The 26,375-nt window shown below is 40.7% G+C and overlaps 1 protein-coding gene across 1 annotated transcript in view; it reads left to right on the forward strand.

The window, feature by feature from the left end:
* agmo (alkylglycerol monooxygenase) overlaps window positions 1–26,375 on the forward strand; it is an 81,373-nt gene that overhangs the window by 45,592 nt on the left and 9,406 nt on the right. Inside the window, exons 10-12 of the mRNA XM_032559321.1 lie at window positions 657–773; window positions 5,948–6,030; window positions 7,254–7,359. Coding sequence (XP_032415212.1) covers window positions 657–773; window positions 5,948–6,030; window positions 7,254–7,359 — 306 coding nt within the window. The remainder of the gene's footprint in view (window positions 1–656; window positions 774–5,947; window positions 6,031–7,253; window positions 7,360–26,375) is intronic.

Consider the following 26,375-nt stretch of genomic DNA (forward strand, 5'->3'; position numbering starts at 1 on the left):
ATGCAAAATTCACATTTTGAGCATTTTTGTTTTTTCATTTGGGTCTCTACTACTTCTAAAAACATCCCAAGTGCTTAAAAAACCCACCCAGACATTTTCTGACAATAAGTTAATGTTTTTTGGTGACCCTACAACCCCAGTGAATCCTACTACGTCACCTAGCAACGCAAGCTAAGCTCCAAAATGCTTAGTCAGCTGGTTGTATGGCTGCTGAAAGACAAAAGTGTTTTGTTGTTGACTTATCGTCCAGAAACCACTTCCTGCATTCTTGCTGGTTGTACAGGAGACTCTACTAATGTTTTTCAAACATGTACACTTGTATAGTTGCGTATCTGTTTGCAGCCATGTTCAGGTGCGAGTGTAAAGGTTGAGTTGGGGGCGTGGCCAGCAGCAGCTTATTAGGATTTAAAGTGACAAGAGGCAATAAAATGGATAATTCTGAAAGGAGATTAAAGTAAGCAGAACTGACCAGACTAAAATTTTACTGTCTAAGAATAATTTTGTGCCAAAAAAGTTGTTCCATGTGAAGCAATTTATTTATAATATTCCCACACAGTCTGTAAAAGCATTGAAAGGTGTAGAATTTGATTTAAATTAAATCTTGACAAGACAAATGTTTAGAATGCCTTAATTAAATAATTTTTTTTGTGGATCAGGTAACTGGAAATGAAATACCTCATGGTCCCAAATGGTCGCTGACATTTCAAGTCTATGTGGGCTTACATTTCCTGCTGGTGCTTTGGACTTACCACAAGTTGTTTGAAAGCAAAATGGTACGTATCTCTCTTTCACATATCACTTAAAAACTTCTGTTACACTGAAAACTATACCAAGTATTTTAGGTCTGGTTTCTAGAACAAATATTTTAACTCACTTCAAATACAATAATTTTTAAACTATATTTACTTAAAAGTATTTACTTAAAACAAGCTCATCTTGCTAAAAACTTACTTGTAAGTTGTTTTTTTTCCCCAAGTATATTAAGATATTCACATGATAAATTAGACCAAAAAACACAAAATACTTGGTAAGATTTTGTGTTTTTGCAGTCTAGAAATGTTAGCGATGCTATATCGGTGCTGGATGTTGATATTGCTCAAATCAAGCATGAGATGGTCAGTGAAGGTGGCTCCAGCCGCTCAGCTGTGTTTGTTTGCCAACATTATTTGGGCCAATTAAGCGGTTTGTTGTGGCTTCTTCGTGGCGGAGTCGAGTCCTGTACTTATCTGGCAGTAAAAAATCAACTCAGCCTAACATCATGACAGGATGACGGATCGACATTGCCTTTTAAAACAACCTTTGTCTATTATTTTCCGACACGCCAAGAGACCCCCTTCTTCCAGCCGGAGGAAAAAGAGGAAGCAGGTCTCCCCAGGAGTTATCTTTGGAAGCATTTTTTTGCTTTTTTCCCTACGGGCATAGTTTTGGTCAGCCCAAAAGTGCTGTCACACCCATCCTCTTTGAAACGGCAAAATAAAATGTCCTGTCTTCCTCTTTTCTGATCGCTACACTTCTTCTTACACTCGCGGCCCGCTTTCAAAACACACACACCCCCACACGTCTTCCCTTCTGAGTTGAGGTTTCCCCTCCCTGTTGGCGAATGAGATGCCAGCTGGTGGTCCGGCAGTGAACACAAACGCCTTAATTGTCGAGTCAACCATTTCCCAACCCAAATAGCCTTCAGGATGCAGCAATCAGGACTTGGAGGGGAAAATAACAAAGTGAGCTCCTTGGCCAAACAATAAATCATGTCACGGTTATGTATTTATACCCACATGTTCTCAAGCCGGTTATTTAGTCTGACAATTGATGATACGCTGCTGTACAGTAAACGGGCTCTGCGTTAATTCAAAGTCATAAAAAAATAAAAGCAATGGAGCTTTCGTCATCATTAGATCAACATTAACCAGGCTAAGAGATAATTGAAGGCAGCAGCATTAGTTTTTATCAGGAAATTGGTCTCTTCTGGTAAAAATAGAAAGTATAATAAACTTGTTATAATTAAATTAATGCAGGGTTGATGCACTTGGTGCGTCTTGATCAGAAATCTTTTATCTGTGTTGTGTTTTTTGCATTTTCAGTGTGCAGCTTCCTTATGAAAAACAACAACAAAAAATCTATTTCAGCACAAACCACTTTAAGAGTCTAATGATACGCTTGAGCTAAAATCCAGCTGAGACGGCGATCTGTTAAAAGATATACAATATGGAAAAAGTGTTAACATTATGTAATCATCTGAAGAATCTTTTTACATGTTTTCACTGGTAATTTGTTTGTTTATCTTTGGTGATGCAGAATTGTTAAAAGTTGATTAATTCCACATTCAAAGTCGTGACTCTAGCGGATCAAGTCCAAACCATTATTATATAAACAACATGAAGCATGTTGGTGAGATTAAAATACACTTTAAGATTAAATTCACCAGGGGTATGAATAATTTTGGACCTGTCTCTCTGGCCTATTTTAATTTTAATTTTATTTATTTATTTCAAACAGACAAAAAGTAAAAACAAGAAAAGATTAAACTAAAACAAACTATCATGCCCATTGACATACAATTTTACATTATTTGTTTGAAAAGTAGCAGGTAGAAGACATAAGATCTTATGATTTCCCGCCCCTTCAGATTTATTAGCCAAAACAACAGGTGCATTTCTATTTACTAAACAAATAAAAGACGATACTGCTATCCAGCTGAGCACTGTTGCCTAGCGACAAGAAGGTCCAATCCTGATGCATTTAAATCATTTTAAACTTTCAGTTCTTATCAAACAAACTTTTACATCCTTTGTCCTTTCTTTCTGTTGTGCAGCTTTTGAAAAATTTCATTTTCAGGATCAAGTTTATTTCACTTTATGAATTAGGATTATGTGTTTTGTAAATAAAAGAGTTTAAGCGTAATAATTAGCTTTGGTTGTGTTCAGGGACTGAACAGTTAATGAACTGTGTTCTTGTTTCTTTCTGTCTGTCCCATTTTAAACAGTCAGGACAGAATGAATGACAGGTTTAATTCTCTGCAATAATTTACAACTTAAAGACAACAAAATCTGAGCTGACACTGTTGATACTTAAACTGTCAACTGAAAGCACGTTTTTAGCATAACTTACTAAAATAACATTTCAGAACAAAGTACTGGAGTATTTTTTGTTTTTTTTTGTTTCAACTAACAGACCAACAGACCAAGCTTTCCAACATTCATAATAATGACAGAAATAATAGCCTGAGTAACGAGTTAATCTGCTTGTTGTCAGGAGACGCAGTAATAACAGTCGTTTCTGTGCTTGCAGCTCAGTTCTGCCACCAGATGTGGAGCTAACATTTTGGGTCGCCACAGCTGGAACAGCAGCACAACGCTGGACCACAAAGAGTTTGAAAATGAACCACTTATTCCTGTACAGTTTAAATATTACTAGAGTCTGACATTATTCTGCTCTGATATAAGGGCTTTTGTTCACTTTGGGAAACAGATTTTTTTAATTTGATATTTAGGCATAATGGCTCTCACTGTGGTTCGCTGGAGTCCCAAAGCTTCAGAAATGACTTTGTAACCTTTTCCAGAGTAATAGATCCGAATTACTTTCTTCCTCATTTGTTTCTGAATTTCTTTGATGTCTACACTGTAAAACATTTGAGCCACATTTAGTTGTGTCTACTGTCTTCTGCTCTTTAAATCAAATAAATTTAGCCAGTTGGTGTGTTGGTGAAAGATAAATTTACAGCAGTAGGTTGTGTTAACTTTTTATTAATTTTGTCAAACCTCCAAGAGTTGAATAAACTAGAGTTTTTAGGTTAGCACTTAAAGAACTGAAAGAAGAAAAAGACAGGAGTGGGAACTATTTCCCAGAATGCTTAGCGGCATGTTTTTGTATCCTGAGATGAACGTGCGTTACATTGATCCGACTCTTGTGTTTTATTAAGGCAAATGTTTATTTTTATGTCCTGTTCACACTAAATATTTTGAACAGAATTCATTGTGATGTTTAACAAAATTCACTATCAGATCAGAAATTTTGTTCATGCAATTTGAAGCAAGAATTTTAATTATTCTAAAGTAAAATAAGTATTTATTTTAACTTGATATTGTGAGTAAAATAATAGAGAAATGTGGCTCTTTAAATAGGAGACGGCAGTTTTTTTCTTGCATGTTGTGAAATAATTTGGTTTAAATTGCAGCATTAAGTTAAAACTCGCATTCAAGATTAATGAAGTTAAAAAACAATGTTTAAACAACGTGTCTCTTGTTGTTAAATCAACTTCATGAACTTTAATTTCTGAGTTAAAACCAAAACAATTTTCTTGTCGACTTAAATTGCATTTTCAAGTTAAACCACCTTCAAATGTTTTACAGTGTAGCTTTTGAGGATCATCTGCTGTACTTCACTTTCAGGCAGGTCCTATTTAAATGATGATGATCACTTTTTGACATTAAGCCATGTAGGTTTGGATTTTTTATATGTTAAAGCAGCAGTGTGTAACATTTTATATTAAAATTAGTTTTTTGATATTTCTTAAAGTTATCACTTTGTCAGTTTGATATGAAAGATAATCTGTGAAAAAATTGAGCTTTTCTTCCTTCTCTCTATGGGACAGCTGTCATCTAAAAACACAGCTTTGTCAGAATCATCCAATCACAGCTAGGAGGAGGGTCTTAGATCTGTCAATCATCCTCGTGTATGTGCTCAAGACCTCCCCCTTTTATCTCTGCTTCACCACAAAACAGCCTGTCACAATGCTAAGGCTAGTTAGCATGACCACCGATTACAGTTTTTCTGTAGCGTTAAGTTGTTTCCCCGCTGATAGCACATTGATCAGCGCGTACATGAGCATGATTGATCAGGGTTTCCTTAAGAAAATTTGCTAAGCAAGGAGGTAGGGTTGGGAGGACAGTGCACCAGCAGCCCGCCGTATTTATGTGTTGAAAATTGTTAAAAGTAACAAGAGTGGGGATCATAATTTGGAAATAATAAAGTGTGCAAAGCTTAATCCGTCTTTTATCTGTTACTATTAATGGTGTTTTAAAAAAAACTATTCAAAACTACTTTCAGCCTGCTGGGGGAGCAAGTGAAGGAAATCAGGAAGGGGACAAGCACTTTTTCACACCACTGTACGTTGAAAGCGAATACGAATGACTTTTTTACATTTGATTAAAAATACTTGGACCAAGGTTTTCTGTGTGGCTGTTATAAATTTAATCGGATAAAAGTTGAGAACACCCATCCACTGATTTGTTGACACTATAACTGTATCCTCTCATATGAAGACTTATGAAGTAAAACCCATTTTATGGACTGTGATGCTAGGGTAAGCGTAAAGATACACTGCATGGCTGCTTCCATTGGATGGGTTTATTTCATCCTGACTGTATACGGTGTCTTCTCCTGGGTATGGGAGCAGTGAGATTTGGCTGTTAGTCTTTGTATTGAGTGTCAGAGAAACATAAACCTTAGTTTACAGCATGCAGCATCCTCAAGGGACGCTCGGCTTCCAGCTGCTGCCCGCAGCCAAGGCCTTAGGTTAGAGAACACATTTTAGCTCCAGGACTTTGTGTTTGTGTGAATGTCCCAAATAGCTGGGAAAAGGTCAGTGGGAGTCTGGACGGGATCTTTGCTCCACTGTTGGTTGTTTTGGCTCCTTTTTAGGTAATTTGTTCAGCAGTCTGTTCATCTGTGGTCAAATCCCCTGTCAAGATGACCGGACCATCTCTGCAAACTTTGGATGTTTGAGTCCAATGGCTGCAGTGTTGAATGGGTGCCAGTGCACTCGCGCTGAAGGTCAGACATGTTTAGGTTGGCATTGGCAAGTCAAAGTTGAGCAGCCGTGTGGTTGACAGCCGCTCTCCCATGAAGGTCTCCTGCAGATGTTTCTTTACCAACCATGATATTGATTTTAGTTTTTTTAATGTATTTTTTCCTCATATTTCTCATGGAAATTGTGTTTCTATCCTAGGTGCTGTCTCAGTTAACTATTTTTGGGATGACCAGCTACGTTTTGCTTACCCTCACCTCCCTGGGCTTTATCATCGAGCGAAGGTACAGTTTGTGCAGCTTCTAATATCAGCATAAAACAGCTGAAAATGTTTATGTAAAATGCTGTAATTGTATTTTATGTAACTTTAGCTGTTTCAAATTATGATCTCAAACCAAAATAAATTTATGTGAAAAGTAATTGGCCGTGTTAATTCATGAGTTAACATTTATTTGGTCCGATTTCCCTTTCCACATCCGGGCCTTCATCACTTAAAACAGAACCCGTCTGACAACGTGAAGTAGGCTAAAATATCTTAACCCACATGTGTCAAACTCATGGCCCCAGGGCCAGATCTGGTCCGCCGAAGCTTTAAAAGTGGCCCTCCAGACTCCAAATTAAATCAATAACTCCAGCAAGAATTGTTTCCACAATCCAACATAATCTGCTGAAAACTTTTGAAATCTCCTTCAGATTCATCTATTTCTTACAAAATTTTCATTTTAATTTCTGTCAGCATCATCTTAAGGGGTTGAAAAGTATAAAATTTAGTAACAGATAGAAAACCAAGCTCAGTTTGGAGGAGGACATTTCTAGGACTTTAGGATAACGGCAATAGCCATTATCCAAAAATTGAGAAAACCAAAAGACTGGTGAACCGTATCGGGGTAGCCATGACATTGAAAGCACTGCAGGGTTTATTTGCTCCAGGTAAGGTCAGTTCTCATGGCGTAACAATAGGAATGAGACTGGGTAAGCTTCTATGGGAGGGGTCCAAGGCGAAAACCACTGCTTACCAAAAAAAAAGGCGCAAGAACTTGCCAATAAAACTTTTTGCGTTCCCTGTTCAGAAAATATTCTCTTGACTGGTGAAACAAAGGCTAGACTTCTTGGAAGGTTTGCAGAATTGAGTGAATCCGTCTCTCTGGTCCAGCCATGCATTTGTGAAATAAAACTTAAGTTGGTCAAAAATCCAAAGCACATCAACAACTCGCAAAATTAAGACGAAATGAAAAGGTTTTAGAGTGGCCTAGTCAAAGTCTGAAATTTAATGGAGATGGTAAGTGTAGATGCAAATGTTTGATGGCAGCTGTTGACATCAAATATTCAGTTTCCATGGAAATTACTTTTCCACGTAGAAACCGGTTGGTTTCGATAGATTTTTCCCTCAATAAATTAAATCAATCTCAATGAAATTGACACTTGTTTGTTTATTTTGTCACAAGTGTGACGAAAAAGTGAAAACAATCTGTAACTGTTCTCTGATTTTATGCGTCTGTATCTTCAGGCCATCATCAGCCTTCTTGGAGACGATTCGCTGCGTTGTCATGGTAACGCTGATGCGGTACAGCTACCTGAGGTCCCCCTTGCCTTTACTCTCTGTCCCCACTGAGGTGAGCTAAGCTACCGGTGCTACAGATTAAGATAAAGCAGGCATAACTAAACATGTTGGCTTTTTTTAGTTCATTTTGTTTTTCTTCGACAAACCTTGGCACCTCGAAATCCTCCCCGTTCAACTCAGCCTTAAATGTTTTGGCCAAACGTTTTGGTGTGTTAGGCTGCTGGCAGCAGATGTTTTCTGGATTTGCTGGCTTCAGACAATGGAAAGTTTCAAGCTGCGAAGGTTTGGCAAACTTATTGTGTTTTTCTTTTTCTCCTAACTTATATACTTCATTTATCAAACGTCAGATGTCTTCTTCTTACTTCTTTTTTTCTTATGCATGCAATTACTTCATGGTTTCTGCACCAGGGACGAAGGTCAGCAACCTCTTTGCTTCTCTACCTGGAACACTGTGGATATATGTTTGTGCTCAAAATATCACTTCAATCTCTGTTTTTTGTGAAAAGGATGTTTTTACAAAAAAAAAAAAGTTATAAAAGGTGCAGGAGAATAAGAGAAAAACAGCAGATGCGACATTCACAGTATTCTGATGACTGTGTACACAAATTGTTAATTGACTGGGTGGTGCTCAAAATAATAATACTGTTGAGTTTATTTAGTGATGTCATTCATTCGTTGACCTTTATTTGCACATCATTTAGGATAACATCCTACTTTGATTTGGAAGTTAATTGCATTGTGGAAAACATATAAAGAAGTTCAGAAATTTACAGGCTTCTGAGCTAGAATGATCTCAAATGCCCTACAATGGAAAACAAACCCAGAAACACGAAGAAAACAAAAATGACCAAAACAACTCGTGCAACTGGTTAATTGTTTATTACCATGATGTGATGGTAACATTTCAAGCTAATGGGAAAAGGGAACACTGCTGCACAGCCATCTAAAAATACAAATTGATTGAATTTGAAACGGAAAAGAAATAATTATTTCTACAGCTGCCTACATAACATTTTAATTGTTACACTCATAATGTTATCTACCATGTTTTATTATTTTATTTGGATTATTTTAGATGGAATTAGCATTGGTCAGTACTAGTTTTGAAGCCTTTTTCTATTATTTTCTTTATACAGCGTGTTAGACTTTTAACTAGTGGACACCAGATGACATGTATTGATTTTTACCTTAAAGGAGTAGTAAATAAGCAAAGATGCTCCAATTAATTAGCATTTTGAAATGCAGAGTGTTAAATTTGGCATATTAACTTAATTATTTGAAAATAACAGCTATAAGTTGGCAGGTTTAATACTTTTGTTTTTAAAATTTGAAACAGAGTAAAATGTGTGATTCTATCACGAGAAAATGAAATCAAATGGTTCTCTTGGGTGCCCCCTGGTGGTGTGGGCATTGCCTTGGGCCGGCGCTGTTGATGGGTAACAGAACTGTGGGAGCCTTTAGATCAGGAGAGAATAAGGAGTTGATTGGGGGAATGAAATGCATGATATTGCCTCAGTGCATCTTTAAATCAGACGATTTTCAATGTTTCCCCGCGATGTGAACAATAAATATTGGTCCCTTTAGCTACAGCTGCAAATAGTTTACATAATTTTAGCCATGTGTAGCTATAGTTTTACAGATGATTGGGTTGAGGTAATACTTTAGGCTCCATCTGTCATGAAATGCATCAACAAACTTTGATTCAAATATCTCTGCACTCCCACCTTACCTCAGCTGTACAGCTGCAGTCGACTCCGATGACAGATCCACCCATGCTAGCAAAGCATATCTACGGTTCATGACGTTGGTTAAATGCCCCCTGAGATTATTTTGTCAAACAGGTGAGTCCTCTGACCCTTCAGAATATAACACCTCTTGTAAATGTCCTGAGAGAAAATAATTATGTTTGACAACTTGTCTGGTTTCAGAGTCCTGTGTGTATAAAGACTCAGATAGTGCAGAAAATATGTTGGACCGCAAAGCCTTTGTCCACTTACGGACAGCAGATGTCAAACTCCTCCTTGGAATTGAATATGTGTCTGACAACCTAAAATAGTTAATTTATCACAGCATTTTGAAAATGAGTGGTGTTTCGATTTGTTTCAAGTTTCTTAGTAGCGCTTATTTCACTTTCTCTCCAGTGCACATGTGAGAATATTTGGAAAGTAAATCTATTGCATAAACTGCTGCCACATATGACGGTGGATCTGTAAACATGTTTTACATAAAATTCATGTGTAATATGTGTACATTTTAAAAGTTGCCACAGCCTAATGTCAGAGTAACAATGTTTGTTCTTGTGGTGTTAGCATCTCATGTTCAGTCCTTTTTTAGACATAAATTTCAGTCTTGTTTGCAGTCTACAAGCTTCCCCAAGCAGTCAAATAATTATTGGCCAAATAAGTGAGAAAACTGGTCAGATCCCCTTGTTGTGTCATCCTTTCTCAGCATTAACCTTCATCAGCGCAGACAAACTGTATGCATAGCATAGCATGTAAAGAAGTAATGTTATCATCCAGTCATGTATGTAAATTTTATTGAGCTATTTTTTTTTCTGAAACAGTGTTACTTCTGGCTCTGTGTTTTAACGGTTGTGTAATGTTATTCCCCTGAATTTATAGATTTAGTTTATGTCAAACATACCCTCTGTCCTGGTATTACAACAACTCATTTTGGGACTCAGAAGTGCTACAAATTAGTGGTCTTTGTTTATGTTTAAGACAATGGTCTTCAGCCTACAATGGATAAGAGGAGGAGTTTCGGTATCTTGACATCTTATTTACAAATGAGGGAAAAGAGAGTGGAAGGTGAAAAGACGGATTGATGTGGTGATGAGAGAGCTGAACTAAAAGGCAACGCAATCGATTTATTTATCGCTCTACGTTCAATCCCTTATATGGTCATGAGCGCTGGATAGTGCATGAAAGGATAAGACTGTGGATAGAAGCAGTGTTTTTGCGTTTATCATCTTGCAGTCTGCTTTTAGGATGAAATTGCTTGAATGTTAGTTGTTTTGCTTTACTGTTTTCCATACGTGGAACGGGCAATTTAGAGACTCTTCTAAGGCCTTTTTAATGCCATTACCAGACTGAAAGGTGCTGGACTATTCTTTCTTAGCCATCTGATCTCTCTTTCAATCTCATCTTGATGCTCATTATCATTTGAGTAATGAGAATAAAAATCAAACTAAATGTTTAAAAAGGACAAACCTCCTTCAAAATGCTGAGTAATAATGTAATCACATGCACCTGATGTTACTCAACAGGTTATTGCTAGGTAACCAGAGAGTGAGTGAGTTGCTAGGTAACCAGAGAGTGAGTGAGTTGCTAGGTAACCAGAGAGAGAGTGAGTGAGTGAGTTGATGCCACCAACTTAGCTTAGCTGGCTGAGAGAGGTTGAACGGTTAAAGCCTTTTCTGTGCCTACATCCCCCAGAATGCCGAGCGGTTCTGGATCGGAGTACAGAAATCTATTGAATATTTTATCAAGACATATTATCTACTGATATTGATCAATATGTGTCTATTGATATATTTATTTTTATTGATTTATTTTCTGGTCTTTACTAGGAATTGCATTTTTTAAGTGTCTGTTCTTCATCTTTTTATTGTCAATATTATTTTAATTCTTTAAAATGTTCTTAAAATTGATATTCATCTGTCCAAATATACTAGAAAAACATATAACATAAAAAAACACTACCTTCTTTTTATTCATCAATTAATGCATGCAAAACAAAAATTACAGACCAACAAAAAGAAGTATGGATCTACAAAATAACCGGATAAGAGAACGAATAGCAGGAACAAAAATGAACAATGAAACAAAACAAGTAATCATATTTTAAAATGGATACATTCAGAACAAATAAAAAACAACAAAATTGTTTAATATATGTGGATTAGGGTATTTTTTTTTTCCTCCTTTGATCGTGGCTGGATGTTTCAGCATTTAAAACTCGTACTTGAGCATCTTCAAACAACTCCTGCGCGACATTGTGTTCCCCCGGTGCGTCACGGCCCGTTTTCTAACAATTGTGTGAGTTGTGTGGTCTGTTTTGTGTGAGTAAAACGCGTTTGAGCCGGGTGCTAAGTCCTGCCCCGCAGCCCTGTGATCTACGAGGCCAGATGCGTCGCCCAATTGACCATAAAATTGGCGTGCCTTTCTGGCTCTGGCAGCTCGACTGTAGATGGAGGCTGACCTCTCATTATTTACCCTCCCTCCGCTCCAGCTGCCTCTTTTTCTCCCTGCACAGCCCTGACTGCTTGATGTCCCGGCCGGCGTGAATCAGCGCAACACTTCTGGAAACAATTAGTGTCGTCTGCCACTAACTAGCTCAGACCATTGAGATTTGCCATCGCCTCTCTTACGTCCTTTGACTCCACATCTGGGCCGCGAAGGTGTTCAAATGACAACCCAAGGTTTTCCCACCTTTTCTTTTTTTTTCTCACCGTGAAATCTAATAAAACTGAATTAATTCTTTTTCAGAAAGCGACGCCTGAAATGAAGCGCATAAGCAGCCAGCTGGAGAGCGAAAAGGCCTTTTGATTTATGCTGTACATGCTGCTCTGCTGTGTCACTGTGCAGATGTTTCTTTAAGCGATTCATTAGGGCTCATTTCAAGTCGCAGTACATCAGGTTTAGCTGGATAACTGTCTTGCCTGCAGGTGGGGGCTCTGAGAAAATCCTCGCAATTTATTCACAATGGTTTCTGACATATTTCCTCCCCTTTGTTCAAAAGTACAGCAAAGAAAAAGAAATTGAACCCACCCCCAAATTTTAGCCTCCTATAAAGATATACGATTTTGAAGCTCTTTGTTGCGCTGAAGGTTTTGAAGTTGCGCCAATCAATTAACAGTCTGTAGAAACAGAGAGGGGGGCAATTCACATTTAATTGTGTTCAGACTCACTGTACGTTTGAAAGGAAGGGGGAAGAAAAAATCTACAAAAACTAGTTCGGTTTGTGGTCCTTCAAAACCAGTGGTGTGATATACTGCACCCTTAAAGCTCACAGTGGTATTTATAGTGGCTCTGGAGATTTCCCTTGTAAAGCTGCAGGCTTGACCTGTAAACCAGGGCTGCCTCTCGCTCCCAGCCGCCCACTCGCCACTCAGAAAAACCCACGTCTGCGCCACTCATATGATAGTGTGCGAAGGAGTTAGTGTGTGTTTAGTCGTAGGCAGAGTGTCCTTGATACCTTATACCAGGGGTGTCGAGCTCATTTTCATTTTGGGCCAAATCATGAATGTCCTCAAAGAGCCGGTTGTGGCAGAATGTAATGACAAAACTGCATTAACAACATTAACAAATGTTTAAAATATGAATAAATGGTTGTCTCTGCTTTTGAGTACTTTTTAAAGTTAAATTGAACATAGTTTCAAATAGTTGTAATTGGCAGTATTGCCAGTAGTGCTGTAATTTGATTAATAAATTTAAGCACACAATTGTAATCTGGAAGATTTTTCGTGGCTCTCTAGAGTCTATAGGACCACATAAAAATATAAGATGGGCTGGATTTGGCCCCCAAGCCTTGAGTTTGACATACGTTCCTTTTAGAAAGCCCTGCAAACTTATTAAAATATAGAAAAAACTTTAGGTAAGGTAAGTAGGTACTGTAAATTTATTTCTATAGCACATTTTCAGCAACAAGGCAGTTCAAAGTGTTTTGCATGAATTAGAAGGAAATACAAACAAAAGAAAGACAGAAGGGTAAAGTAGAAAACTAAATATTGGTTCCCCATGTTTAATAAGAATAAGTAGAACATAGTTTATAAACTAATAGGGGTTTCTATGGATCTTAATTTTGTTCTGGATTAGTGAAGTATAAAACTAAATGTTTGTTCCAGTTGTTCTGGGTTGACTTCTAGATTTGTATAAAGCTAAATGTTTTTCTCCATGTTTGGTTCTTGTTCTATGTTGCTAAGCAAACTAACAGGAGTTTCTCTTGCTCTGTATTTAAATTTATAAGAGGATAAATTCACATCTTGTTGCAGCAGCATGATCTAACAACCAACTTTTAATTTAAGTAATTGCATTTGTGTTCATACCCCTTACTTTTAACACCCCAAAATACAATTATTACAGTAAATAGTCAGTCTGTGTGTAATTTATTCTCTCTATAAATGTAGCTTGTTCAGTGAAGATGCATTTTGAAAAACATTAGAAAACCAGCAGGAACAGTAAGTACAAACCTGTCAACACATGACCTGTAGTGGCTCTGAGGGAGCTGCAGAGATTCCTGACTCGGGTAGGACAGGCAGTCTGTGCATCCTTAAAAACTCTGAAATTAATGGATATACAGGCCTTTCTTCAAAAAATGTGAGTTGGCCTGGAATGTCATTGTAGGAGTATTTAGTCTTGTGTTATGTAGTTGGGTTTTTTCTCGCTGGACTTTTCTGTCAGGCATATGTTTTTGTCGCTCACAGACATCTTGAAGCTACCGTTAATTATCTGCTAACATGCTAGCTAGGTAGCTTTTTTTGCATCCATCATTGGTAAGTGGAAATTTTTTCTGACAATTAGCTTAACAACAGTCATCTTCGTCCCTTGATCACTTGTGTTTGCCAACCCATATGAAGCCTGGTGTATTCTATGAAAAAAGCAAACGAAAAAAAACTTTTAAGTTTGGCACTATGGGGGTTAAAGGTTTACAGAAGCACAGAAATAATGCCAAGAGCCACAAACAAACCCCAGAAATTTCACAGTTTTTGTTATGCTTGATTGTAATACAGCAGAATCCCCCAACCTTTCTTTGAATTTATATCATTTCGGACTTAACTTTTAGTCAAGATGGTATTTTTAAAAGTCTTAAATTTGACTCGTGATGCCTGCAGATACCTTATAGGAGAATCCACCAGACTAACTTGTCATTTATGGAAGAATATCAAGAATAAAGCTGTTGATGAAAGAAGAAGAGGGTCCCATTTGCAGTTTATCTTAATCTTAGTATTAGACTCGTCAAATGATCAGTTGAGGCGAACATTAAACTTTTTGGCCCAAATACAAAACTCTAATGTGGGGAAAACTAACACTGCACCATTCCCATAGTGCACTGTTCCTCAGAGATCATTGCCCTGCATGTCTGAGGGATTCATGTCTCCTGCCAAACACATCACTTCAATAAGTGGGTGATTAACAGGCTTCTGCAGCACTTGATGCAAGCAGAGGAGGTCATGCGGTTATTTGAATCAGGTGTTCTGGAACAGAGACGCATCTAAAACATGCAGGGCAGTTCTCCCTGAGGACCGCAGTTGAGAAGTGCTGCCATAGTGAAACATTTTGGTGGCAGCATCATGTTGTGGTGAAGCTTTTCGTCAGCAGGCACGGAGCAGCTGGTCGGAGTGATGGGAAAATGGCTGGAGATGCATATAGAAAAATCCTAGAAGATAAACTAACTGAGTGGAAACTAATCATGATTTATATGAAAATCTACCCATCTGTTGCAATGGCTCAGTCAAAGTTCAGAAAGAAATTCAATGTAGAATTTGTGGCAGCTGATGTTGAGAGACTCTGTCTATATGACTCTATTTTTACACATTTTAGTCTCTGTGCATGTAAAGGCATTTCTAGTTGGCATTCAGTATTCACAGTTTAAACCTTACTCCAACTTATGAGGAAAATGTTATTATTTACCATTGGGTTGGTGGTTGTTTTGAAGTAAATACCTAAATTATTCTTTTTAAAAATGCAGCTTGGGGAGCTGAACTACATGGGCTCAATCCGATTGGCTGGGATTTACACATTTACAAAGCAGCCAATCCAGAAGTGCCATTTATTGTCCTGGACGTAATCTGTTATTCCATTAACCATAAAACTGTGCAAATTGAAATTATAAAAATAAATTTGCTTAATGCGTCAATTAAAAGAAAAAAAAAAAACACAATTTTTTTGATAAAAAGTTTCTGCACTTAGATGAATGTTTTTCAGCCATATTGAAATAGACAAATTAAACAAAACTGCAATGGAAACTCTTTTTTTTCGCATCACAAGTCACATGATCAACAGCCAGATTATACTACTGGCAGAAATGACAAAGAAGACGACAGGAAGTGATAGGAGGAGGGATTGTTTTTGTTTTGTTTTTTTCAGACAATGTGCAGCTGGCTCCACCACAGAATGCGTCATTCAAATGAGTTGAATCTCTTCTGTAAAATCACAGACTATAGTTTCCCCAAAACGCCACAAACATACCCTCTCCCAAGGATAAGGCGCTGATGTCTCCTCTGATTGGCTGATAGACAAGTGCCATGGCTGAAATATATATACAGAACTGTTTACGTCTGTCGCTGCCATTATTATTAATAACTTTTCGCGTGAACAAGCTTATTCACATGTGATTTTACTTTCATTTCTTATTTAAAGCAAACACTGAAATTTCAAAATTGCTTTTCTTTTTTTTACACTAGCAGATTAAAGACAAAGATTTCTTCATATTTGTAATGGAAACATAGATACTAATTGGCTGCTACTGTAGGACAGGGATGAGGAAGACTGTAAATGTTTCTTCTGTTTTATTGCCAAGACCGTTTCCACTGTGTATATTAATACATGAGGTATATTTTCTGTTTGAACAATTAAAATAGGAGGTTATAAGCATGGGCTGCCACCTTATCGTGGTGGAGGGGTTTGAGTGTCCCAATGATCCTAGGAGCTATGCTGTCTGGGGCTTCATGCCCCTGGTAGGGTCACCCAAGGCAGACAGGTCCTAGGTGAGGGACCAGACAAAGAGCAGCCCGAAGACCCCAATGATGAAGGAAAACTTTGGACTTGGTGTTCCCTCGCCCGGACGCGGGTCACCGGGGCCCCACTCTGGAGCCAGGCCTGGAGGGGGGGCACGATGGCGAGCGTCTGGTGGCCGGGCTTTTACCCATGGAGCCCGGCCGGGCTCAGCCCGAAGAGGAAACATGGGCCCCCCCTCCCATGGGCCCACCACCCGTGGGAGGGGCCAAAGGGGTCGGGTGCAGTGTGGGATGGGTGGCAGCGGAGGGAGGGGACCCTGGCGGTCCGATCCTCGGTTGCAGAAACTGGCTCTTGGGACGTGGAATGTCACCTCTCTGGTGGGGAAGGAGCCGGAGCTTGTGCGTGAGGTCGAGAGGTTCCGGCTAGAAATAGTCGGTCTCACCTCGACGCACGGCTCTGGTTCTGGAACCAGTCTCCTTGAGAGGGGCTGGACATACTTCCACTCTGGAGTTGCCCAAGGTGAGAGGCGTCGGGCAGGAGTGGGCATACTTGTTGCTCCCCATCTCGGCGCCTGTACGTTGGGGTTTACCCCGGTGAACGAGAGGGTAGCATCCCTCCGCCTACGGGTGGGGGGACGGGTTCTGACTGTCGTTTGTGCTTACGGGCCGAACGACAGTTCAGATTACCCACCCTTTTTGGAGTCCTTAGAGGGGGTACTGGAGAGTGCTCCTCCTGGGGACTCCCTTGTTCTGCTGGGGGACTTCAACGCTCACGTGGGCAATGACAGTGAGACCTGGAGGGGCGTGGTTGGGAGGAACGGCCCGCCCGACCTGAACTCGAGCGGTGTTCTGTTGCTGGACTTCTGTGCTCGCCATGGATTGTCCACAACGAACACCATGTTCAAGCATAAGGGTGTCCATATGTGCACTTGGCACCAGGACACCCTAGGCCGCAGTTCGATGATCGACTTTGTCATCGTTTCATCGGATCTGCGGCCGTATGTCTTGGACACTCGGGTGAAGAGAGGTGCGGAGCTGTCCACTGACCACTACCTGGTGGTGAGTTGGCTCCGGTGGTGGGGGCGAAAGCCGGTCAGACCTGGCAGGCCCAAACGTGTTGTGAGGGTCTGCTGGGAACGTCTGGCGGAATCCCCTGTGAGACGGAGCTTTAACTCCCATCTCCGGCAAAACTTCGAACACGTCCCGGGGGAGGTGGGGGACATGGAGTCTGAGTGGACCGTGTTCCGTGCCTCCATTGTCGAGGCGGCCGATTGGAGCTGTGGCCGCAAGGTTGTCGGTGCCTGTCGCGGCGGCAACCCTCGAACCCGCTGGTGGACACCTTCGGTGAGGGATGCCGTCAGGCTGAAGAAGGAGTCCTATTGGGCCTTTTTGGCCTGTGGGACTCCGGAAGCAGCTGATGGGTACCGGCGGGCGAAGCGGCATGCGGCTCGGGCGGTTGCTGAGGCAAAAACTCGGGCGTGGGAGGAGTTTGGAGAGGCCATGGAGAAAGACTTCCGTACGGCTTCGAGGCGATTCTGGTCCACCATCCGGCGTCTCAGGGGGGGGAAGCGGTGCAGCACCAACACTGTTTATAGTGGGGATGGTGTGCTGCTGACCTCTACTCGGGACGTTGTGGGCCGGTGGGCAGAGTACTTCGAAGACCTCCTCAATCCCACCAACATGCCTTCCACTGAGGAAGCGGAGCCTGGGGACTCTGGGTTGGGCTCTCCAATCTCTGGGGGCGAGGTCGCCGAGGTGGTTAAAAAGCTCCTCGGTGGCAAGGCCCCGGGGGTGGATGAGATCCGCCCGGAGTTCCTTAAGGCTCTGGATGTTGTAGGGTTGTGTTGGTTGACGCGACTCTGCAATGTCGCATGGACATCGGGGGCAGTTCCCCTGGATTGGCAGACTGGGGTGGTGGTCCCCCTGTTCAAAAAGGGGGACCGGAGGGTGTGCTCCAATTATAGAGGGGTCACACTCTTAAGCCTCCCTGGCAAGGTCTATTCAGGGGTCCTGGAGAGGAGGGTCCGTCGGATAGTCGAACCTCGGATTCAGGAAGAGCAGTGTGGTTTTCGTCCTGGTCGTGGAACACTGGACCAGCTCTACACCCTCGGCAGGGTCCTGGAGGGTGCATGGGAGTTCGCCCAACCAGTCTACATGTGTTTTGTGGACTTGGAGAAGGCGTTCGACCGTGTCCCTCGGGGAGCCCTGTGGGGGGTTCTCCGGGAGTATGGGGTACCGGGCCCTTTGATACGGGCTGTCAGGTCCCTGTATGACCGGTGTCAGAGTCTGGTCCGCATTGCCGGCAGTAAGTCGGGCTCGTTTCCGGTGAGAGTTGGACTCCGCCAGGGCTGCCCTTTGTCACCGATTCTGTTCATCACTTTCATGGACAGAATTTCTAGGCGCAGCCAAGGTGTTGAGGGGATCCGATTTGGTGGCCTTAGGATCTCATCTCTGCTTTTCGCAGACGATGTGGTCCTTTTGGCTTCATCAGATCGTGATCTGCAGCTCTCGCTGGAGCGGTTCGCAGCCGAGTGTGAAGCGGCCGGGATGGGGATCAGTGCCTCCAAATCCGAGGCCATGGTCTTGAGCCGGAAAAGGGTAGAGTGCCTTCTCCGGGTCAGGGGGGGTGTCCTGCCCCAAGTGGAGGAGTTTAAGTATCTCGGGATCTTGTTCACGAATGGGGGAAGAAGGGAGCGGGAGATCGACAGGCGGATTGGCGCAGCGTCTGCTGTCAAGCGGGCGCTGTACCGGTCCGTCGTGGTGAAGAGAGAGCTGAGCCAAAAAGCGAAGCTCTCGATTTACCGGTCGATCTACGTTCCCACCCTCATCTATGGTCATGAGCTTTGGGTCATGACCGAAAGAACGAGATCGCGGATACAAGCGGCCGAAATGGGTTTTCTCCGTAGGGTGGCTGGGCTCTCCCTTAGAGATAGGGTGAGAAGCTCAGTCATCCGGGAGGGACTCAGAGTAGAGCCGCTGCTCCTTCACATCGAGAGGAGCCAGTTGAGGTGGCTCGGGCATCTGGTCAGGATGCCTCCTGGACGCCTCCCTGGTGAGGCGTTCCGGGCACGTCCCACCGGGAGGAGGCCCCGGGGAAGACCCAGGACACGCTGGAGGGACTATGTCTCTCGGCTGGCCTGGGAACGCCTCGGGATTCCCCCGGAGGAGCTAGAAGAAGTGGCTGGGGAGAGGGAAGTCTGGGCCTCCCTTCTGAAGCTGCTACCCCCGCGACCCGACCTCGGATAAGCGGAAGAAGATGGATGGATGGATGGAGGTTATAAGCATTTTATGGGGCGTCTCAAGTATTTAGCTATTCATAATACTGCAGGTCCAGTGTATAGACATATTCTCAAAAGTCTTGCAGCAAAATATTTTTTTTCTACCTCTTGACCATATATTTTATATTTTGGACTTTTTCCATCAACTTCCTTTCATGTCATCATTAAGTGATGCTTCAAGTCATTAAATCCTCGTAATAAACAATTTTTCAAACTACTAAATTATTAAAGACCGCAGTTTTCATTTGAGGCAACTATGAAGTATCGGCCGATCACTGATCTCTGAAAATTAAAGGAATCGGCACCGATAAATCCGCTGGCCAATAAATGTGAAGCTGGCTCTACAAGCTAAAGGATTTTGACTCCGTTTGGCTCCAACCTCAAGTGAACGACAACAAACAATTTCAAAACCTGATTAACAAAACAAAACTTGATCATTTTCATATTTAACTTGACGAGTAAATTCATTGGAGTGAAACTGGGTGTAGCAGGATGGTAATTTGTTTGTAGAGCCGTTATAGTTTATTGGATGGTAATCTCTTGCTTTAATTCGTGCCAGTGGGTGTGTGTGAGGGCGCATTTACTGCGATAGTCTGTAAATGTGGTGGCATGCAGGTTGTAATAATGTAACCCAGGATGGTGTGCTGTGTGGGCTCCTGGTTTTGCCTGAAGGCACGTGAAAACAAGCTCCGCAGCCGAGCTCAGACACCGTGCAATCAGCAGCAACTTCAGAGCCTTTTCTCTTAAATGACCACTAGCTGTTAGTGAAGTCGTAGCAATTTACGAGGGGAGTTCATAAAAAATACACCTGTCTTTGGTTGAGAGAGAGACGGTGTTTCTTTCAGATTAACTTCAAGAGTTATAGCTGCTTTTATTGACATCCTTGTATTTTCTTTTTTAGTTTTTCCCAAACAGATTTTTTTATAATTAAGAAGGCTTTGGTTTGTTTTTCTTTTGTAATTACTGAATTGTTTCCTTGCAATTAAAGAGTTTATGGTGTGGAATGGTGGCTCATGCAAATTAAACACTTCGCAGGCAAAATTAAAACAATGAAGTCTTTTCTATTTCAGAATATTTATTAAGAAAAACATTTTCCAACCAGGATTTTCCATCTTTTCATCCCTGTGCCTTTTTCCAAACTAGAACCATCTTTGACAGTTTAAAATGGAAAGATAAATGCTTCCCAGCCAAACGTAGAGGTCACAATAATATTATTAAAGTCATACCTAACACAAAGGCTGCACCTCAGCACCAAAGGACTTTATCTTCAACTTTATCCGTCTCTAAAAATGCCAAATCCCAAATCCCACCCTGTTTTCCATCATGCCTGCTGATCAGGACTGCAAAGGTTAAAGGGTTTCTGTTGTCTGATCGTATCTTTCCCAATCACTGAAACTCAGGTGTGAGAGGTTAGCCGGAGCTCCCTTTTTTTAGAAAGCAGTGAATAGTAGCAAAAGGCAGCGCTGAGGTTAACAGGCTTCTTTGGAGCTGTGGAAACTCGGTGAGCATGACATCATTTGAGAGCTCACAGGAATGGAAAGGAAAGGAAATCTCCTCCCAGGGAGAAAATAGGAATGGAAGAGGGGGGCTGAAATAGGAACGCTGGGTTGGACTGCTCTGGAGTAAACAGCGGGGTGGTTCTGCGTACACATACAGTGTGAAATATTATCAGTCAACGTGCAGGGGTTCATGCCCGTCAAAGAGTAACCGCTCGGTTTACGCTGTCACACCGTTTGCCAGGTAGAGCCACGGAAATCCAGCAGCAAGTGGCCTTTTGGGAGTTTTCTAGCCTAATTTAGTTTGGCTTCTGTGGAGTTATAGTCTTAATATGGCCAACTTTGACTTGCTCTTAATTTGTCTTCCTCTTTTTTGTGCTTTAATTCGCACAAAATTCGTCCAGTTTTTCACGCAGCTTTGGCGCTACCGCTTCAGGCGGATTGATCCCGACAGAAACTCCTTTGAAATGCACATAAAGCAGAAGCTGCTTATAAATCAGCGCAAATGATTAAAGACGTATTAATATCCAGTTGAGAATTTTGCAAATTTTTATTTGCAGAAAATATATCAAAATGCTGCTGAGAGCAGGCTTGGCCACTTTTCTTTCCACAATGTTTCCAGCTGCAGCATCTTGCCTGAAGCGAGCTGGAAAAAGTTTCTTGCTGCCAGGATCTGCAAGGCTGTGGGGGGCTTCAGACTCCGAAAGACTTCAGATCCTGTGTTGCAACATTTTAAGTGATTAATGTTAGACAAAAACTGGAGAAAAACAACTACATTCTCCCTGTCGGCCTGTAAAAGCTAAAATAATTTGCAATTAAAACCATAAAATAAGCAAGAGTTTAATAGGAAGCATTAATCAATTGAAATAGATCAGACCCAAATCATAACAATTGAATAAAATGCGAGCCTACTGAGTGACACAAAGTGAAAAGAAAGATAACGAATCAGCTTTAAAACTTTGTTTTCCATGAAACATGTCCTGGAAAAAACCTCTAAAATAAATCCATCCTTTATTTCAGTCTCAATGTCTAAAACTGAACATTTTAGACAAATGAATCCTTTAATAGGATGTGGGTAACGGGGAGAAAAGCCAACGATATGAAACAATTATCCTTACTACGTTGTTGATGCAACATTCATCAGAAATTGCTAAAAAATAAATGTAACATGTTTTCATACTTTCTGTTTCTCTGCAGTCAAAGCGCTTACAAAAACACCCAACCATTTTTTGGCAATACCAAATGTTTTTTTGGTGCCTAGAAAATGAGTCTTTTCCAAAATTAAGTCATAACTGCGTCCCAGCCTATCACCTAGCAGGACCAGCAGAGCTCCAGCATGTTTGGTCAGCTGGTTTTACCGCTGTATTCTCTGTGCAATGGCTGCTGGAAAAGGCAAGTGTTTTGTTGTTGACTTACCACTTGCTGCAGTCAAAGCTTTCAAGCGCTTGGCTGTGCAGGAGGCTCTACTTCTTGTACCGTTCTATAATTTGTTAGCAGCCATTTCTAAAGGTTTGCTCATCAAATATCAAAAGATGGAGAGTAATGAGACATTAGAAGTCCTCAGTAGGTCAGGACCCCACCATGCGGTCATGAGGTCCTCTTCAGACGTTAACCTAAAAATTTAAAATTATGATGAGAAAGCATGTAGTTGTCTGACATTTGAAACAGGACTTCAAATTAAATGAAAGCAGTATGTTGGGGAATACACCAGGTGTTGAATCTGATTTTATTGTCATTTTATAATTTTTTAATTTTATAAAAATGCTTACGCATATGCTCACCCAAGACTGGGGGGTCATGACCCGCATAGATTTTTATTTTGTATGTTGGGAGCTCTAAAGTTTGGGAACCACTGCCCTAGACTGTTTTATATGAAGGAATGGATGAGAATGGTTACATGTGTGAGTCTCTTACAGGGTAGAAAGGGACAAAACTTTGTGAAAGACTGAGAAGTTAATACTGAATTGCATTGTAGGACCCCATTACTGGATGTTTATTTAACTTTTTTTCAGACGTTTTTACTTTTCATTTGGCTTTTGTTATATTTTCTTATTACAATTATAGTTGTATGTTTGGAACCAGTAGTAATGCTTGTTGAGGATTTCTTCAACTCAGAGGCCTTCACCCCTCTCTCTGCAGATATTGCTGAAAAATCAAGGCGGGATGTTCATCTGCTTTGTGCTTAGTTAATTTTCTGCTTCATGATCGCTCCCTCTGCCCTCCTGAATGTCAGATCTCTTTATTTTCTAATCTTCCAACCTTAAAATAGAAGCTCTGATCCTGTCTCAGACGTCCTACTCATTGTCTTATCCAAATAAACCGCAACTTTGCAATCCATCTTTGTTTACCGGTTTTGTTGCGGTGCCAGTGCCTTGACTCGCGCTGACAGAGACGGATGAGCCGATTGTCGCTGATTGGAGCCTCATTGGACTACCCAGAAAGCCACCCATGTGGCAGGAAAACAAAATGACTTCAAGAACATTTGGCCACCAAACTTTTCAACAACTGAGTCAGCTAGCATTCTTTTGTATCAGCAAACAGATTGTCAAGATGTGTCACTAACAGGTCGTTGGAGTCGCATCACACCTCAGCAATGTCTCCTCTTTGCTCTATTTAAAATGCTCAAAATATTAATTTTTCATTTTAAAACTGGCTATCCCACCCCCAGCGGCAATAACTACTAATTAGTGTTTACAGTAAATGCCGATAAGTATTTTTACATCATTTGTAGGACTTTAGAGACTCTAAGAGTTGGACTAGCTGGTGTGATTTGATCAGTAGCTAAGTGGTATGAGTGTTGCCTTGCAGCCAGAAAGTCCTGGGTTCAAATCCAAACTGGAGCCAATTCTAAAACATGATTATTAGGTAAATTAGTCTCTCTAATCTGTCCTACAGAAGAATCACTCTTAGACTATAAGAATTTAGTCTGCCTGTTTTGAGCTCCGTTCAGCATCTTTTCACTTTAAATCCAGATAAGCTGCTGGCCAAGACCCCAACTCAATATTTATTCTTGCACATGAAAATGGCTGCAAAACGATGTTAAATTATACAACAGTACATCTTTGAAAAGCAGAAGCAGAGCCACATGCACAACCAACAAGAAAGCAGCAAGTGCTTTCTGAATGTTTAGTCAACAACAAAGCACTTTTCTTTTTCAACCCGTCCAGCGCAAACATGCTGGAATTCAGGTTGCTAGGAGACGGGCAGAGCTCCGCTGGGGTTCCTAGGTGATGGCGGAGGGTTGCTAGGTAACGGCCTGGGCTTCACTGGGGTTGCTAGGTGAGGGGCAGTGCCTTCTGATTTGTGAACTTACATTCTGAAAGGCTTGGACTGCTTTTAGAAGCAAAAATGTGCAATATTATTTATATTATATTATTTTTTTGTGGTAAATATGAGACACTTGTGTTCTTTTAGTCAACAGTGGTTTTAGCCTTGGAGCTCTCCCATTCATTCTTTTTTTCTCTTTATTGTTGAATCCAGAACGTAGTCTTTAACCGCAGCATCAGAACTTTAGATATTTTTCCAGGTTCTTTTTGACCTCCTGGATAAGAAATTGATTTGCTCTTGGAGTACTTTTGGTTAGCCAACCACTCTTGTTCTTTCTTTCCCTGTGTGGATAATGACTCTCTCCGTGCTTCCCCGGAGTCCCAAAGCCTTAAAATTAGCTTTGCATCCCTTTTCAGACTGATAGCTGTCGATAACTTTGTTTCTTTCCATCAGGTTAGGAGTTATTGTTTCTGAATTAGACTACTTCATGTTGTCAGACTGTAATTTCTTGATTCAGCAGGTCTGACAGTAATTAATTTGTGTCCAAATGAATGAAAAATACAGCTTTGGAAAAAATAAGATACCACCTAAAATGATCAGTTTCTCTGATATTACTTTTTATAGTAATATGTTTGAGTAAAAAGTACATTGTTATTTTATTCTATGAACTACTGACAACATGTCTCTCAAATTCAAAGCAAAGATTTTGCATTTATTTGTAGAAATGAGAAATGGTCAAAATAACAAAAAAGATGCAGTGCTTTCAAATGTCAAATAATGCAAAAAAAAACAAAAAAAAAACAAGTTCATATTCATTTAGAAGCAACAATACTGATGTTTTAACTCAGGAAGAGTTCAGAAATCAATATTTGGTGGAATAACCAGGAGATTTTCAATGGTGTTTAGTGCAGTGGGCTCTTGTTTTTTTTTCCAGAGCTGAATCTACTTAACTAGTTCATTCATTATTTTAAAAGAGGCATAAATAGTTTTCATAGAGGGACCAGTTGACTTGAATATCTTTTCTTGCTTATTACATAAAACTGAGTTTTTTTTATTGAATTCAGTTTGTATTTATGTATTTATTTCAGAAAAAAACAAAGAAAAACAAAAACGTACTGTAAATGCAACACCCATATGCAATAACACTCAATCACATAATTTAGTGACTGGCTTACTCTGATTACTTTGTCCGTTATTGAAATGTGCTTGATTATCCGAAACATTTAGTTTGGTTAAAAGCCAAAAGAGAAGAAACTTATAAGGAGTTAAATACTTTTTCATAGATCTTCTTTGGTTTCATTGTTGTTTTTCTGCGTTTTTGCAGCACACTGCGTTCTTTTCTTTACCTCTGTTTCGCCACCCAGGCATCTCCGGTGGATGATGAGATGCAAAGTGAATTCAAGACGCATGAAAATGGACGTCCTCTGGGTTTTTATCTCATGTTTTCAATGTGGCGTGGTAATCTGCATGAGCTGTTGTTGACCCCCACATGCTGTCCTCTAAGAGACACAAAGGCCACCCCTGCAAATACCAGATGTTAGCAGGAAAAACATCTAAACAACTGTAGCATTTTAAACTGGCACACCATCAGACTGCGTTGTGTTTTGCTACGCTTTCACATGAAGCCTCTGCTGTTTAACATGTGTTTTGTCTGGCCGCCCCATGTCCGTCTTTCTGCGTTGAGCGCGTGGGAGTGTAACTGCGATATTTCTCATGGCAGCGTTTCAGATGGAGCTGCACGGAGCCTCTGGTGGGACATTAACCTGCTCAGTGTATCCTTCCTGAGTCTGCCGGGCGCGCAGGCTGTAGATCTGCTCGTAATGAACGCACAGGAAGCGCTCCGTGTGTGAACAGGGCTGACAGAAACTTTTCCACATTACCCCTCAGCCTTTTTAAAAGGGTTTAATTTATGGCGATTATTTCTTTCATCTATGCATTGCTAACAATGGAAAGTTTATGAGCTTCTTTTAAGTAAGTTTGGTGGAATTAACAGATGTCATGTCAGCTTTCTTTGTTAGGAATGAACCATGTAGCTTTGCAGATTATTTGATTATTTGCTTGTGGTGTGGATGGATATCATGGTCATAAACTTTCTGCTCCTTTCTGTAGCTTTTTTTTTTTTTTGCGTTAGGCCATTTCATTTAATGATTACATTAATTTCTATCCATTTTCAGTAAAGTTTCTTGGTTTTTGACTTGAATCATCCCCATTTCTCCACAGTTTGCTTCTGAGGATTCAGGATTTCCTGTAATCTTTGAAATTGGTTTTGATTTACAGTTTTTCAAGTTTTCTGAGGTTCTTTTGATGTATTTCAGGTCTTCTGCTGCCATTCTTTCATTTTGAGTAGAGA

This window comes from Xiphophorus hellerii, chromosome 3, assembly GCF_003331165.1.
Source record: "Xiphophorus hellerii strain 12219 chromosome 3, Xiphophorus_hellerii-4.1, whole genome shotgun sequence".
NCBI classification, from domain to species: Eukaryota; Metazoa; Chordata; class Actinopteri; order Cyprinodontiformes; family Poeciliidae; genus Xiphophorus; species Xiphophorus hellerii.